Source organism: Lissotriton helveticus, chromosome 3_1 (genome assembly GCF_964261635.1).
Source record: "Lissotriton helveticus chromosome 3_1, aLisHel1.1, whole genome shotgun sequence".
NCBI lineage: Eukaryota > Metazoa > Chordata > Amphibia > Caudata > Salamandridae > Lissotriton > Lissotriton helveticus.
This window is the reverse complement of record NC_136061.1, coordinates 536,192,215-536,210,369: the sequence shown is the minus strand read 5'-3', so window position 1 is coordinate 536,210,369 and position 18,155 is coordinate 536,192,215. Positions and strand designations below refer to the sequence as shown.

The following is an 18,155-nucleotide window of genomic DNA, read 5'->3' as shown; positions in this document are numbered from 1 at the left end:
ACTGATCCCCCACAGATACCGTATCACATATTCCTTTTATTTTGGTGCTATGCCCCCTTGTAATGCCTTAAAATTGAATTTAGTGCAGGACACAAGGCAAGTACCCTTAAATATATATATATTTAAAATAGAATTTGTTTATATGAGAGAAAATATGCAAAGATTGTATCTACCTCTTCTTTTTTTGTCAAAGCTGTAAGGGAACTGAGCAACAGTTCGAAGGTGTAAAAATACAAACTTCAAAAGATGAAAAAAGTGGCATTATCCACTGATGCAACCACAAGGTTGCAGCATTGTATAGCTTATGAGAGCAAAGATAATTTGTCTTATCCAAGTAAAAACGATTGAAGGATGTCTCACACCCACTCTTATTTAGCCACCCTGATACTACGTGAAACAGTCTCTGCCTACAGTGCACCTTCAGATACGGAGCAGTAGAAGATCATTAAAATGTGCAGATATGAAGAGTAACTTATTTTTTAAGAGGCACTTTCATGTGCCATAAATATAGGATGTTGCCATTACATACGTGCTGACTTTACAGAAGTTCAGGAGGATGGAAGCCAGAGTCATCATTCAACGATTCAAACTCACAACCTGGCAGTCACCACTTTGGTCAAACGACAAATCATTATCTCACTGAGCTATCTCTCGGTCATGCTAATAAACATATTTAAAGCTTGGAAAAAAGGGAAACAGACAGAGGTGATAAATAAAAAATAATACGTCTATGTTAAAGATGGTATTGTAACCATTATCCAAGGTGCTTCGGACACAGGGATTCAAACACCTGGCTTAAAGGTAAAAGCAGGGGTGTGGAATTTAATAAAATATCTACTTGTCCATGGGGCAGGTTGTTTCATAAATCTACTTGTCCAGTAACAAAATCCACCTGTCCATTTTGTGCCATGTAATGCAGTGAAAGATTATGGCAGCAATCTCATTATACAAGAGCTCAGAAATAGCCTCTCTGATTATGCCATGGCTCCTCCCATAGTAGGGTTTGAATACTAGCAATTCCCTTATATTGCCACGTTTCCGCTGATCTACATACTGGCACTGAAGGTAAGTATCAGTTCCAGGGTTGGAATGCCCTTTTGAGTCTGTGAAAACCTACTAACTTGCATGTTTTAAGAGATTTCACCAACTCTTCTCTAATTGTTTCCCATACCGAGAAAGGTTGGAAATTTACTGCGGACAAGGTTGGGAAAAAAGTGGTTGGAGGGAAAGTGAACTTGCAAACACTCAGATGTTCGCATGAGCAAATCTACATCTGCATATTTGCTCATGCTAAAATGCAGTTCACATATATTTTCTAGAAGTACTATTTCTTGGCCTACTTCTGTAAAGTCTTGTGAATTCACAAAGGTCGTATATCTGCACTGAATGCAAGGACATGAGTGCACATTTGAGACTTTATTTAATACTTGGGCCCCTAATTAGGTCTGGCGTTAACCATGACATTTTCTGTTTATAAAAATACTGTCTCTCTCTGTCTGTCGGCTAGCTTCACTGTGAGTGACAGCATTCTGTTCTTTCACAAGGAGCATAATCGACACACAGTCGTTTTTGTTCAGTGCCGGGAACTACTGTGGCAATGTGTGCGTTTTGAGACCAAAACAATTTTTGATTTTGCCAATGTTTGTTATAATGATGAAGGCCTGGCAGCTCACACATCAATAAGGTTTTTCGAAAAAACATGCCAAAACAAGTCACACATTGGCAAAACCAAAAGGCTGAACAACAATTTCAGACCTATTGGCTATACCAATGCTTGTTTATTTTTATGTTCCCCATAATCTTAATAGAACTGGTTACACTTATTTTCCATTATAAATATTTTTGGGAAATACTAGCATACATCAACACATTTTACTAAATGATACTGCAGGAAAACCATACCTAAAATTTTACAGTAGTTTAGCTAAATGTTTTTGCATTTTTTTGTGAACATTTATTTTTGAAAGCAAAGGCTAATCAATCTTGCTTTTAAGGTTGTGCATATATTTGCATCTAATCAGAGAGCATTCTGGGAGCAGTATGCATAGCCTCATTTTGCAAAACAATGAAAACGTATGTACACATTTTTATACTATAACCACTGTCAGTAGTACAGTCTAAGCTTATATGTACTTACATCGCTCATCCTAATATTAAAGGTTTTGCATTAATGAATCATAAATACAAGTGTGAACAGCGTTAACACATGGGCATAAATATTACCTTAATTGCAGGCAATGCCTTTCCCTCATCCATAATGTAGTACTGTAAACTGTCAGTCAAAGGGTTTGTGATGTAGGGGGTTGGGCCTACTTGTTGCAAGGACAAAATACACATGGAAACTTGTTGCCCTTGACCCCAAATGATATGTCCCGGGTGTCGGGCTACAGGAATTCCACATCCCTGAAAAGACTGTTAAGCATGGGTTATATAAAAATATGTAATTGAGTCTCTCATTAGTATGCTGCCGCCAAAGATTGGGTGTGTATTTACCAACTTGTTTTGGTGGATCAATTATTATTTTTTCAATTACTTCATATGAAAACAATCTTGAATTGTACTCTGAAATAGAAATCCCTAGGGTACTTTTTCAGTATTCTAATATGGCAGATACTCATGGTTCAACTTCTATGTTGATATTCTAATTTTAGCAAACACAAGAAGATGATGGACGGAGCGCTGAAACTTTTCAGACACTCACCCCAGTCACAGATCTGGGTTGAATCCATTATCATTCTTTAGCTCACTTTGCCACCTCAGTTCAGACCCAGCTATATGCAAATCAGTCTTGACCCTGTGCCTCATGGGAACAGTCCAGCCCAAACTGCCAAGGCAGGTCTTCCCTGAACCGGAAACAAGCATCCTGGGACAGGTTTCAGGGTAACACCCTTCATCAGCCAGGCTGGCTTGAATCCAGTGGCAAAGTGAACAAGGGACGCACGTCTGGGCATACCCTGCTTGTGTTTGCGATGACCTAATTTTATACAATCTCCTGCAGTTTGACTGTAAATGGATAACATTTTTAAAAAAACAACTGTTTCAACAAATTCGAAGTTCTCTTTTGGAAATAAAGTTTTTTAAGCTCTCATTGGAAGCACTCCTCTTCACAGAACGCAAGTGATGTCATGGTGAAATTTCTGTGTCCACTGAGTAAAAGCTTGATATTTTTTTTTAACAGTTCAAGATTGTCGTGTACTTTCTAAGAACAAATGTCATCTGTGAGGCTACTCTGAGGTCTATCTCCGGATATATGTGCTTACAAAGAATATTGATTCAACACGTTTTTTTAAAAAAAACTAATCAAGTGAGTCACACCGCTGTCATATATCCATTTTGGTTACTGCTCACCACTCCCACTTTTATTATTTTCTGTTCTTTGTTTTTCCCTGCATGCGTTTTTTATTTCTTGTTTTTTCTCTCTCCACCCCTTGCTCTAAAGTCAGGCTTTGTAGGGGCCTAGCAGCAGCTGAGTTCACTGTCAAACCTGGCATCAAATGTAAGGTTTTTAATAGCTGCCTAACTCACCCCTGTCCCCACAGACGAGAGGCATGGTAATAGCGTATACAACCAAGATTGACGCTTACAATTGAGAAGATATTTGTCCTACATCCATGTCTGTGAATCAGAAGTACGAACCTGGTGGTCCTTGACCACTCTATAACATTTTCTGACACTGCATGACACTGAACTGCTATGCTGAGCCAATGTTTACTGCAGCTTGTTGTACTAAGTGTAAAATAACAAAGTTTAAACAACAACAAAAAAAACACACCCCCAGCGCCGCGGCGGAATTACCGCCGCGGCCAAGGGGTTAAATGGAAAACGCTTTAAAAAAAAATTGTTTTCCACTTTATTGATTTCCAAATCAGACTAAGGGCATCCAAATGTTTTTTTTCCGTTAATCTCGGACTTAAAATGAGATTTTGGTCTCAGCATTGTGGAAGCTGCGGTTGTGAAAGCTACGGAACGGGATTTAGTATGTGGAACCCGATTTATGTCAAATCAATCAATCAACATTTATAAAGCGCAACACTGTCACCCCTAGGGGTATCTGGGAGCTGAGAATGCCATGTGTCTGGCGAAAATACAGGTCTTGAGTCTCTTTCTGAAGTCCGCCAGGGAGCGTGTTGTTCGGAGGTGGAGGGGCAGGTCGTTCCAGGTCTTGGCGGCGATGTAGGAGAAGGAACGGCCCCCGCTAAGGCTGCGGGGGATGTGAAGAGGAACGCAGAGTGTGGATGGAAATTCAGTCAATGTAGGATGCTTGTGAGGGGCTTTGTAGGCGTGTGTGAGGATCTTGAACTGGATGGGGAGCCAGTGGAGATCTGAGGTTGGGGAGTGATGTGTGACCGTTTGGGAAGGTCCAGGCTGCAGCTTTCTGTATGGTCTGGAGTCGTCTGAGGAGCTGGGACGAGATGCTGCCATAGAGGGCGTTGCCGTAGTCGAGGCGTCTGGTGACAAGTGCCTGAATGACAGACTGGTGTTGATTGGGACCCATCTGAAGTATTCTGTGGAGAATGCGAAGTGTGTGGAAGCAGAAGGAGGCGACTCGTTGGCTTGTGGTTTCATGGCCAGTTAGCTGTCGAGGATGATCCCTAGGTTGCGTGCATGGTCTGTAGTCGTGCGGGTTGGTCCAAGTTCAGCCAGCCTCCAGCCATGGCCCAATTGGAGAGGTTGTTCCTGAAGATCAGTTCTTCTGTCTTATTGGAGTTCAGTCTGCAGCAGCTGTTTTTCGTCCAGTTGGCTACGTTGATCATGGCGCTCGAGAAGGTGGTTTTGGCGTTGGTGGGGTCCTCGGTGAGCGAGAGGCTAAGGCTGAGGGTTGTCTACCTAGGAGATGATGGTGCGGCCATGATGAGGCCATGGGATCTGGTGATGTCTGCGAAGGGGGCATGTAGGTGTTGAATAGGGTGGGGCTGAGTGATGATCCTTGGGGTACGTTGCTTATGATGTCCTTGAGTGTGAAGGGAGGCAGCTGTATACTCCACTTGAGGTGTGTCTTGTTGTATGCCAAACAAAGTTGTAGAGTCTTTTGATAGGGTGTTGTGGAAGACAGTGTCGAACACCGCAGAGAGGTCGAGCAGGATCACGGTCACAGTTTCTCTGCAGTCGAGGAGAGTTCTGATGCCATCAGTGGCAGCAATCAGCGTAGTCTTAGTGATGTGACTATGAGGCATCCAGAAGATGTTTTTTCCCAGGAATTTGGTGAGTTGTTGGTGGATGGCCTTCTCAAGATCTTTGGTTGGGTAGGGGAGCAGGGAGATCAATTGAAACTTTTTGAGATTGCTGGGGTCGGCAGAAAGTTTCTTGAGGAGGGGTCCTCCTGCGTGTTTCCATCTGTCCGGAAAGGTTGCTGTGTTGATGGAGGTGTTGAGTATGCTGGTTAGTTCTGTGCTGACTGTGTTTGTTCCGAGTTTGAAGAGGTGGTGCAGGGGTCGGTGGGTGCCCCTGAGTGGAGAGAAGACATGATTGCTCTGGTGGCCTGGGTGGTGAGTAGAGACCAGGTGGTGACCATTTTGCTGGAGTTTGCTGGTTGCATAAGGTGGTTGAGGGTGGTAAGTTTGGGGTCAAAACTGTTGTAGATTGCAGCATTGCCGTTGAAGTAGTCTGAGAGGGTGTCGCAGAGTTCTTGGGAGGCGTGGATGGTGTTTTCTGTGGCTGCAGAGTTGGAGAATTCCTTGACTATTTTAAAGAGTTCTTTAGCGTGGTTGGCTGCGGTGTCCAACCAGGCAGTGAAGGCTGCTTTCTTAGCTTCCCTGATCTGCTGGGGCTAGTTGCTGGGGACTGTTTTGTGAGCAGCTCCGTCGGCGGGGTTCTTTGTGACGCAACATCATTTCTCCAATTGGTAGCAGTTGCGCTTGGTGGTCCTGAACTCTTGGGTGTACCAGCTGGCTTGGGTATACAACCTTTACCACGCAACTTTTACCACGACCTACCTTTACCACGCAACTTTTACAACGCAGGACCCATTACCACGCATACCATTACAACGCTGGTATTTACAACGCAGATACCTTTACAACGCATATACCATTACAACGTAAGTATTGGTAAGTATATAATTTTATTTAAAATATTTTAGGTTTGGGTTTTGGGTAAATGGGTATTTTTAGGGTTCAGGATCAGTTTTCGGGTAAATGGGTATTTTTAGGGTTCAGGGTCAGTTTTCAGTTTTTGGGTAAAGGGGTATTTTTAGGGTTCAGGGTCAGTTTTCAGTTTTTGGGTAAATGGGTATTTTTAGGGTTCAGGGTCAGTTTTCAGTTTTTGGGTAAAGTGGTATTTTTAGGGTTCAGGGTCAGTTTTCAGTTGTTGGGTAAAGGGGTATTTTTAGGGTTCAGGGTCAGTTTTCAGTTTTGGGTAAAGGGGTATTTTTAGGGTTCAGGGTCAGTTTTCAGTTTTTGGGTACAGGGGTATTTTTAGGGTTCAGGGTCAGTTTTCAGTTTTTGGGTAAAGGGGTATTTTTAGGGTTCAGGGTCAGTTTTCAGTTTTTGGGTAAAGGGGTATTTTTAGGGTTCAGGGTCAGTTTTCAGTTTTTGGGTACAGGGGTATTTTTAGGGTTCAGGGTCAGTTTTCAGTTTTTGGGTAAAGGGGTATTTTTAGGGTTCAGGGTCAGTTTTCAGTTTTGGGTAAAGGGGTATTTTTAGGGTTCAGGGTCAGTTTTCAGTTTTTGGGGTACAGGGGTATTTTTAGGGTTCAGGGCTGGGTTTGGGGTACAGGGGTATTTTTAGGTTTCAGGGTCAGTTTTCAGTTTTTGGGTACAGGGGTATTTTAAGGGTTCAGGGTCAGTTTTCAGTTTTTGGGTAAAGGGGTATTTTTAGGGTTCAGGGTCAGTTTTCAGTTTTTGGGTAAAGGGGTATTTTTAGGGTTCAGGGTCAGTTTTCAGTTTTTGGGTACAGGGGTATTTTTAGGGTTCAGGGTCAGTTTTCAGTTTTTGGGTAAAGGGGTATTTTTAGGGTTCAGGGTCAATTTTCAGTTTTGGGTAAAGGGGTATTTTTAGGGTTCAGGGTCAGTTTTCAGTTTTTGGGGTACAGGGGTATTTTTAGGGTTCAGGGTCAGTTTTCAGTTTTTGGGGTACAGGGGTATTTTTAGGGTTCAGGGCTGGGTTTGGGTTTTGGGGTACAGGGGTATTTTTAGGTTTCAGGGTTGGGTTTGGGTTTTGGGGTACAGGGGTATTTTTAGGGTTCAGGGCTGGGTTTGGGTTTTGGGGTTCAGGGGTATTTTTAGGTTTTAGGGCTGGGTTTGGGTTTTGGGGTACAGGGGTATTTTTAACATATATATTTAAAAATTAATAAATAAATATTAATATAAATAATTAAAATATTAAATATTAAAATAATAATTTATTAATTAAAAAAAATATTAATAATTACATTATTTTACCATATTATTTACTTACCTATACTTACGTTGTAATGGTATGCGTTGTAATAGTACCTGCGTTGTAAATACCAGCGTTGTAATGGTATGCGTGGTAAAGGGTCCTGCGTTGTAAAAAATGCGTGGTAATGGTCTGCGTGGTAAAAGAACGCGTGGCAACGTCATATATCCGCTGGCTTGTTTTGAGGTATTGTTGGATTTCGTTAGTTTCAGTGAGTGACTCTATCCGTGCAGTCGGTGATACCGGCGGAGACGTTCTGGATGGTCTGGTTGAGGTCTTCTGAGGCTTTGGGTTGGATGGTGGTGAGGGCCTGTGTCCACTGGGTGTCGGTGACCTTACTCAAGCGCCGGTGGAAAGAGGTGTGATGGTTAGTGATGGTGTGCAGGGCGTCGGAGATAGTGAAGTGTACAATGACAGTCAGTCCAGGAGAGTTCTGTGGTTTGGCTCAATTTGATTGTCACTAGAGGTGAAAATCTTGTAACTGGCCGGAGTGGCAATGGGGATGTCTGGCTTTGTGGAGGGGTTGAGCCAAGTCTAGGTAATGAAGGCAATATCAGTGGAGAGGGTGGTGATGGTGTCCCAAATTTCTGTTGGGTGCTTGCAGAGGAAGCGGGCGTGGAGCAGGATACATTGGAGCGGTTCTGGGGTTGATAGTGGACTTCTGGGTGATATGGCGAGGGATACTTCATGGGTTGTGGTGCAGGAGACGTGGCAGTGTAGGTAGATGAAGGGTCATTTGGTTGGTGAGGTTGCTTTTGTATCTGGGGTCCAGCTCAAGGAGTTCCCTGGGAGTGTATTGGCGGGTGGCCGGCGGCCTAGGGGTCCTGGTGCTGGGTATGGTCCAGGGTCGGATGGGCACAGAAGGTCCTGCCTTTGGCGCGGTCACACAATAGCCCCCAGAAGTAGTCCTGGGGGTTGGAGGGGCGGTCGGGGAGGAGGGATGGCAGGACTCTGGAGAAACGGCAGGAGTGGGAAAAGCAAATAGACTCTTTTGTTCTTGGAAATTGTTGGAAGGTGGTTTATTACGAAGGTCATGAGCCAGCTCGTCATGAGCACACGAGCACCGTGGCTCATGTCGAGCTGAGCTCGTCATGAGAGTCCTAGGGGTTAATTAAAAAACGAAAGAATCAGTTTTCACATTTTAACATGCCCAAAGGTCTGGCTAACTTTCCTCTCTATTCCGTTACGAGCTCCTCTCCTAAATCGATTATAGGGGCTCCCACCTGGCTGGTGGTGCAGCAAGGGGGTTGGGCCAGGTTCCTGTCCTCACTATCTTTCTACCTTTGAAGCCCAGTTTGGCTACCCAGACCCTTTCCTGTCCTGGCAGCAGATTTCCACCCACCAGATGTCGTCTTTGTCTCAGTCCTGGCCACTTCACACCAGACTCATCAAAGCAGCTTGGCTCAGCCTGTCAAAGGCAGGCCAATCAGAAGAGGCTGCTACAGAGCTGAATTGGTTAACTTCAGGAAAACAATTCTAGAACGTCTTTGAAATCCAACCTTGGTAAGTTGTTAGTTTCATTGAAACTATTAATTTGACACTTTGAGTTATTATTTTAGCTCACTCCCATCAAAAGATAGATTTTATTAATGTTAAATAAAGACTTCCCATATTAGCCTAAGGGGCTATTGTACTACGAGAAATAAAATTGGCAGTTTTTCCCTCCACAGGGCACATAAAACACCTTTTTAATGTCCCTGCTTATTTTAACATGGCACCCTACCCTAGAAGCATCTTGGGCAGACCTTAGGGTTGAAATATGTAAAAATAAGCTATTTTAAGACTCTGGAAGTACCTTTAATTTCAAAGTTGAATTTGGACATAGTTTGATTTTGAAAGCAGCCGGCTGTGCTGGCTTTTAAAATGACAGCAGGCTACACTTGTGTGTATTAAATCTACTGGGCTTTTAACAGAGCAATGGCTCTCTTCCTGGTTAGCAGTGCCTCGGGCACAATCAGTCAGAAAACCCCAGTATCAGTCAAAAATGGGGGCAAACATTGGGCTGAAAGCTGAAAAAAGCCCTGTTTCTCACAGAAATGCAAAGCTTCTAATGACACATTATTGATTTGGGTCTTCAATTCATGTTTACAATTTTCTAGTCATCTCTCTTGTGTAGAATAAGTGACAAAGGAATTTAATAGCATATGTAAAGTAGTTACTCTCAGACATAACTACTGTTATTTCTAAGACCTTACATTAACTCCCTTTATGCCATTTTTATCTTATGCAGATTCCCGCACTATCAGCCTATCCTATCCTGGCTCTGGAAGGCTTGTGAAAGCAGATGCAATTGTTGACATATGCAGGACCAGTGTTATGTAGTGCCATGAAAGTAGAGGGGAGGAGTTTGAATTGGGATCCTTTATGAATGGGGAGTCAATGTAGCTCCTTTACAGGTAGTGTGATGTGAGTGCAGCATGGGAGGTTGAGAACGATTCTGGCCACCGAGTTCTGAATCTTCTGGTGTGTTTTTGTTGATCTTGGCATTGAGGATGTTTCGGAAGGCTAACCAGCTTGTTTGTGACTAGAGCCTGTGACAGTTTTCCAGATGCTGATTGGGAGCCCTTTGGAAATCTTCCTCAGCATCTTTAGGGTATGGAGGCATGAGGAAGTGATGGCTTTAACTTGGCCAGTTATGTCAAGTCTGCTTTCGATGATGATCTGGAAGTTCCTGGCGTGGAGGTAGGTGTCAGTCCTAGCTCTGTTGGCCACAAAGGGAGTCCCAAGGTGATGTGCTCTTCCCAAAGATCACAATTTCAGTCTTGTCAGTATTCAGCATTAGACAGCTGGTCTTCATCCCGTGGGAATTTTCAGTCATGCAACCACTGAACTTGATACAGATACTCGGTGTCTTGTCTTTGAGGAAGAGAATGAGTTGAGTATCATCTGCTTAGGCAAGGATTTGATATCGTGAGAGAGGAGGATACTGGTTAGAGGCTACATATATGCTTAGAAAAGGGTTGGGCTCAGGGCGGATACTTGCAGAACTCGGCAGATGAGATCATGGGTGTACGGTGCCAAGCTGACTGACTGGGTCCTTCCACTCAGGATGGAGCAGAAACATCAGAACGTGTAAACTTGGATTCCAATGTTGTGTGGACGTTGGATGAGGATGGGGTGGGAGACTGTGCCAAATGCCGCAGAGAGGTCCAGAAGGATGAGCGAATAGGAGAAGGAGAACGAGTGTCTTCTCTGTCCACAGTTATGTGAATTTCATCCGTGGCAGTAATGAGGGCAGCTTACGACCTGTGTTTGGTTCTGAAACCAGACTGAGCAGAGTCGAGGAGTTGGTGTTCGTTAAAGTATTCAGTGAGGTGTCTGTAAACCTTAGCCAGGAATGGTAGCAGAGACATCAGTCTGTAGTTGGTGAGTGTTGAAGGGTCCGCAGAGGGTTTGTTCAGCAATGGGAAGACCGTTGCATGTTTTCAAGCTTCTGGGAAATCCATGGAAGAAGTGACGATATGCAAAATGGATGTGAGCATGGCTTTGATGGGTTACAGTCCTGTGGATTAGGCATGGTAAGGGCCCAATGTGGGCCCTGAGTGGATGGAATTCATGGTGGCAGTGGTTTCTGATGGGGTAATAACAGGCCATGTGGTTAGCACTTGCTGTTTGGATAAGATGGGGAGGTGTTTGGCAAGGTATGTGGGGTCCGGTTGTGGACTGAAGTTGCTGTAAACTGTGGTGAATTTGTTTCTGAAGATTTAAGAGAGACTGTTGCAGAGGTCCGCCGAGTTGGTGATCGAGTTGGAGGCCAGCCGATAGGGAGGTGGAATCTTTCACAATACCGAAGATTTCTTTGCTTCTGTTGGTGCTGGCATCAATGTGGTCAGCCAGAGCGGTGCGTTTGATGGTCTGATCATTTGGTAATAGTGTCTTAGGGCAGATTTGGACATGCTTCTGTCGGGATTGTCCTGCCTCGCTCTCCATGTGGGCTCCAGTTGTTTGCAGTGATGTTTCTTCTGTCTTGAGTTCCTCCATGTACAAAATAGCTTGGGGTCTGGAACTTGTTGTATTGCTGTATTTGAAGAGGGTGGGGCAGGGAGTCAGCACAGGAGATGATCAAAATGTTGAAATTCTTGATGGCTGTGAGGAGGCTGCTGCTGTGTTTGGGTTGGTAGGTTTTAAGGGCGGAGTTCCAGTCTTTGCAGGACTGTGCGAGTGTGAGCAGGGAGTTGAGTATTGTTGGTTCGAGTGAGTGTTGGTTGAAGGTAAATGCATGAAAACCTGCAGGAAGCACAGCAGAATGCTACCTCTATGTTGTGTGGTGCAGCATCGTGTGGAGCATGTTGAGGGCATGGAGGGTCGCAGCATAGTAGCGGCGGGATGGTGGAGGAACAGGGTTTCTAGCACTGTGCGCACTTCAGGCGTGGACATGCGCAGATGGGCTTGCCTTTTACATGCCAGCAGTGCGCCTGCAGCTTGTCCATGCTGTGGCAGCCATTAAGTAGATCCTGGCAGGGGCGAAGAGAGATGTCACTTCCTGTGCTTGTGAATGATGGAACATCCAGTGATGTCACTTCCTGTGCAGATGCATGATAGGAAGGACTCCTTTTGCTTTGCTTCTTCTATTAAAGACAGTTTTGGCGGCAAACCACTGATGTCACTTCATGTACAGATGGATGATAGGAAATCCATTTAGCATACAATTAACACAGACACTGTCACTTTTTTGTCCAATACTGACTTCCATGTATGTTTTCTTTGCTCACTCTTAAATCCTTTATCAAAACACAAACTATTTTTTACTTTGCCCATTACTTTTCTCGTCGTCTCAAAGTTTGGAATAGTCCGGATTTTGACCTCTGTGCTGTGCTTTCAGTAACACATCAGGAAGACACATTTCTGCTTTAACGTAGTTTAAGTGCCATTGCTAATCTTGAACACATACTTGAGGGTTGACAATATTTCTGTTTAACTGCTTCATCTGACTATATCCAGTAAGTAAATTCCTTGGATTGTAACTTGTAAGGTCAATAAACAAGATCTTGTTGGTAGGTTTAAAAGACTGTCAGTTTGATGAAGTTTTCTGGTATTGTCAGTAATATATTAAAATAATTAGCCTGTAGTTCAAGTCTTAATTTAATACGTGATTACATTAATTTTAGTCTAATATGGGTAACTCCTTAATATTGATTTTTACTGCAAAAAGGTAGGCTTGGAATGGAGTTTCTACCTTATTCACTTTGGCAAAATGTAATTGTGTTTCCTTATGTCTTGTTCAATTGTAGTTTGGGGGAGAGTTCGTATAAGAAGTCTATCAACGTTTGCATCCATGATGCTTCCTTTTGGGAGAATTCAAAGCTTTCTGTAATTTTCTCAGTGATCGAGGTAATATGTAGAAATAATCTCATTTTCAAAGTTTGTTACTTTTTTTTGCAATAACTTTCATACTCATTTTTTAATTAATAAATGTCCTACATTTTCATTATAATTCAAACAAGCTGTTCCAATCCTTCACTCTTACAAAACTTAAACTGGATAAATGGATGCATAAATGTATCCTCCAAGAACGTCGTCTCAGTGTCTCTGGTAGAAAAATTATAAAATTAAATTTTCTTTGCAAACTATCTTCTTTGCAAATTCCATTGCATATTTTCTTTAATTTCCAATTATCTATTTTACTTGATTATATTTATTTTTTAAATACAAACCTATAGTATTTGAAACATTTCAAGTAATGGTACTTTTTGCACATCATCAAGCATTTTTTTTTATTATTTACACTCTAATGCTCTTTGAGGAACAAACCTCTTTTCTATGGAGGTGCTTGTAGGTTATTGGTTACTACATTTTACAATTTGATCCTGTCCCAAAGGACATCATCTCAATCAACAGAGGGTCTTTCAATTTCCAATTTTCAAACATCTATAGTTGTCTGCACCGGTATCATAACAAATACATATGTCTCACCACTAATTTTATATTGCCACCACAAAAGAGAGTGAAAGAGAAATAGTCTGTCTCACGGCCTCCTTATCAAAGTCATATTAAGCAGAATGTGACAGATAGTCAAAGAAAGTCATACCCTTGGTTTTAAGATAGGTTTAAAAAGTTATGGATCAAGACACCTCACCCCCATGTTTTTGGCATGATTCATCATTGGTGTCCTTCTCCCATCCTAGTAGGTAAATACTACCAGAATGGGCTCTTACTTTAAGGGAGTTTAGCTTAAGAATACATTGGGTAGATGCAGGGATCTAGATATATTAGAATCATCTAGGAGTAAACCCAAAAAGTATCTATTTAATAGGTGGATTCCTCAGGCACGGTTAAAATCTTTTAAATCAATGATTTAAACACCTGCCATCTATTGCCAACTTGTGTCTGCCACCCTCAGCGCCTGTTTAGGTCAATGGCCTTCGTCAGGACTAGGTATAGCTCCAACTACATGCATACACATTAATGCAGTAAATCTAAACAGGCCCAAAGCTCAAATACCGCCATAGGAAGCAAGTAGTAATAAACCTATGGTTAAGATTTTAAAAGAATAAACAGGGTTATAAGGGTAAAACATTAAAAGGTTGCTCTACACCCCATTTCATGTACAAAAACAAGAGCACACTGATTTCCCAGCGTGCTCTATATCATGGGATATTGTCACAGCAATCAAAATAATCACATGACCTTTGGAGTGCTTCCCTCCCAATGCCACATGTGCCTGTAAAACCAAAGGCAGAAAAGAAAACATGAATTCTCAAGATGTTATTGAAGCATGAAGCTTTGTGGCCTTCAGAATGACATCACAACTGATTGTTTTTGACCAGCATACAGTGGATAGCCACTTTTGGTATTCTCCACCAAAATAAGTTTCTATGACCGAGTTAACCAACAAATGGAAAGAAATAGACTCCCAAATCAGTGCTGATATCAGAAGGGTCTACACCACAGATTACACTTGGTTATTAATGGATAATTTTGTTCCCCCTAACAAACAGCTTGAACATTTTTAGTTCATCTTACTGTACTGCATGTGTGCTATTACTTAGATCTGAGCCAAATAATACATAGTTGGGAATACGAATCAATATTTAATTTGTTTGGATCGATGATTGTGCCCTTTTCAATGTACTTGGAGTGTAAAGGCTTATGGAGAGTGTATATATGGCCTTTGGAAAAGGCTGCACATTTAAAAAGATAGATTACAAATTCATAGGTTACTTATTTTTTTGTTTTACACGTAGGAGGACAATTCTGAACACGCAGCTGTTGAAATTGTGTAACTGGCTCTTACTGAGGCTAATACATTGATTAACTTAATCATCTTTAATGGCTTAGGTTAGAAGGGTTTCTTATATGGGAGACATTCTAACATTTATAAAAAAGAAACCTAGATTGTCTTTATTGTACACAAGATCAGCCTGGATATCTGTGGGCAGTCAAATCTATATACAGACCACAAAATGATCATTGAAGTTAGAGAGTCGCAACAAAACAGAACGGCCTGTACATCTCCAAGAGTACCATTTAAACCTGTTCAAGTTAAGGAGACAGATCTGATAATTTAGCTATTCAAGAATGCAAATAGCCATTGTAAATTACCTTCTCTGTGCTGTTAAAAAATAAAACAGCTATACATTTTACGTTTTTTTCGAATTAAACTTGCCACCTCAAAAGGATCCGCCCAGGTGTCTAACTAAGTCTTCTGTGTTGTATTCATGGACGTTTGTTTCACAGACCTGAGTATTTTGACAGTTGAATAAAGATGATATTGAAGTGACATACAACTTCACATATACATTGGGCTGCTCATAGAAAGTCCACAATTGGCACATTGAATTCTTAATGGCATAAAACCACCTTGTAACTTAAATTAAACTATTAAATATATATATATATGTTTTAACTTACATGGGGCAATAGGTGGAGCAGTGCATCGCCACTTAGCGTCCCGACAGCCAGAGCAACCAGAAAGGACAGGAGGAATTTGAAGCACCCTTGGTTTATGATAGGAATCAGAATCACACCAACCAGAGAGAGCAGGCTGATGACTGTGATTGAAATTAGACCACAAACCCAAGCTGAGGGAGTAAAAAGAATGAGCACACAAAATCCATCATCAAGTTTTATTGAACAATTAAAACAGCGATGAAACAATTCTTGCAATTTCACATCAAATATGCCTATTATTCTAAATGCAAATAATGATACAAAACAGATGATCTGTACTTGATGATTACTGAAAATTACTGCCAGGGTTAACACTTCCACAATGCTGGGTATTGAGAGTAGTGTTGTGGAATGCAGCATAATTGGTGTAAAGCGCACTGTACTAACTGGCTAGCATGCATGGTTTGATTGTGCATTAGGTCAGTAATACGCAAGGGTTAACAAACTGGGATGGGGTACCATGTTTTTTACCTGCACCATTACATAGTTTCTTGTGGGTTGGAGAGCCTCATCCTCTTTTCAATCCTATGTAATGTGGAACAATGATGTACCTGAAGCTGTGCTCCCTGTGCAAATAATGTTTTCTCTTGTTATTTAGAAATTATTTCAAAATACAAAGAAATATGTTATTTCGTTCACAAATATTAAAAGAAAAAAATTATGGGAATGTTGGAGCTTTTCTAAATTCAATGGAGGCCACCCATTGTCCATACAATATTCTTTTTGATGTACTTGAACTGTTCCCATGAATCAATCTGAAGAAACCACCATAATTATTAGCACCTAATTAAAAATTCTTTCACATTTACATAACATTTTAAAATTTTCAATTTTAATATGCTTCTTTGTATACAATTCATTAATCTTATAATATGATTTAATTTTCTAAGCAGACACGGTCTCCCTGAGTAGGCATAGCTGACATTAGGGGTCCCCGGACCACAGATTAAGAATCACTGCCCTAGATCGTACCCGGACATCAGCTGCCCTCTCAAAGTTTGGGGATCAGACAGCTTGGCATCCACTAGATTATGGTGTAACTCTAAAGAACAAATATACAAGATGTTCTCTTTCATTAGTAAATGCTATAGCTCATCAAACGAATCTGCCTCACTGCTCCTCACCTACAATTCCAGTGCTTTTATGGCGCTGTCAATTAACTTAGCCTAACCAGTTGTGACTGTGAGAGTTTCTTAGCATCTTGAGATACTCTTTAGGAGCGACACCAAATGTGTTCATTATTGTATTCTTCACATGGGCGTATCACTCTCCTTCCTCATACTTTAGGGTCAGGAGTGTGTCCCCTTCCCTGCTTAGGTACCACCCCCCCCCCAATAATGATCCCCAATACTGTTCATCTATAGAGCACATCCTCCATGATGACCTCTATTAAGAATCAACAGATCTATCATCCACCACTACAAAGCTAGTGACTTAGGCAGGTTGAAAGGGGTTGCCCCCCCCCCTTTCACCGCGCCCCTAACTTGTAGGCATATCGAGTATAAGTTCCCACAAAGCACCATTAAAAATCACCAATAGAAGAGACGGGAAATGGCAATTTGCATACCATTAAGCGCGGTGCCTTATAAATTCACTGGCAAATGTATTCTTATTTGCTGACACAGGAGCCGCGGTGAAATAAAACACACTAATTAGGCCACTTAAAGCAGCCAAAGTCGTTAAACTTGCATATTCATCAACTCTTTCTCTCAGTACACACAAACAAAATACTATCTTTTAAAAAGAAGTGCTCAACTGTGGAAATCCGTTAATTATCTTGACACGAGGGTTGGGTAGAGATTATAGTTTGTTATGCTGTTTCAACATTTTAATTGGCAGAAAAAGATTACAGGCTTTGCGCAAAACCTACCTAAGGTAATTAAAAGACGGTCAGTGTTAAAGCAGGATGAACTTAGAGTGTGAAACCAGCTTTTTGCAACCCTACTTATAACACACTTGGTTAGTTTACAGCAATGTTTCAAAAAGCGTAATGAGCTAGAAATGGAGCCACTATGTGAGATTTATTGACGAATGTTATCCTTTCCTAATAGTGATGCAGTCGTTCGCAAAAACCACTCCTAGGTCAATGTTAATGAAATTTGTGCAGCGCACGAATACCCTCCGGTGTCTTGGCACTAGCGGACTAAAAGTGCTGTGTTCACCTATACTACTACTGAAATAACCAGGTCTTAAGCTGTTTACTGAATTCCAGATGATGGGTAATTTTTCTGAGATATAACGGGAGAGGGTTCCATTCTTTGATGGTATTAAAAGCTAAACTCCTCCCACCCCAGTTCATCTTATACATCCTGGCTGGCTGCATAAGGTAAGCATTTGCTGACAGCAGCACTCTGTTTGGGGAGTACCATCTAAACAGGTTCTCGAAGATCTTCGGTCCTTCTCTATGTAGTGCTTTATGAGAAATGCAGAGAGTTTAAAATTTTATCCGCTGGCAGACTGGCAGCCAGTGGAGTTTTCTCAGTTCAGCTCTGATCAATTGAAATTTTAGAATATCCAAGATCAGTCTAGCAGCCGCATTTTGTACTGCCTGTAACGTCCAAAGGAGGGCAGACTGAACCTTAATGTACAAACTGTTACAATAGTCAAGTTTGGACAAGACTAAGGCAGTTACTAATGATTTTCTGCAGGGTTTAGGAATGAATGGCAGAACTTTCCTAATAGTTTTAATCATATAAAATGAAGGCAACACTACTTTAGAGACTTGAGTCTTAAAATTCAACTTTCCATCTATAATGACCCCAAGATTTTTTACTTTGTCTACGGGTGTCGGGGGAGGTCCAAGACTGTCCGGCCACGAGGCAGGGGACCAAGAAGGAGAGCGATTTCCAAACATTATCACCTCTGTTTTACTCGAGTTCAGCTTCAAGCA

The 18,155-nt window shown here is 41.8% G+C and overlaps 1 protein-coding gene across 4 annotated transcripts in view; it reads right to left on the bottom strand.

The window, feature by feature from the left end:
* The window catches only part of SLC39A10 (solute carrier family 39 member 10), a 455,594-nt gene that overhangs the window by 285,716 nt on the left and 151,723 nt on the right, over positions 1-18,155 (bottom strand). For all 4 annotated transcript variants that reach the window (XM_078680416.1, XM_078680415.1, XM_078680418.1 and 1 more), the window contains one exon: positions 15,227-15,396. In XM_078680416.1, coding sequence (XP_078536542.1) covers positions 15,227-15,396 — 170 coding nt within the window. The remainder of the gene's footprint in view (positions 1-15,226; positions 15,397-18,155) is intronic.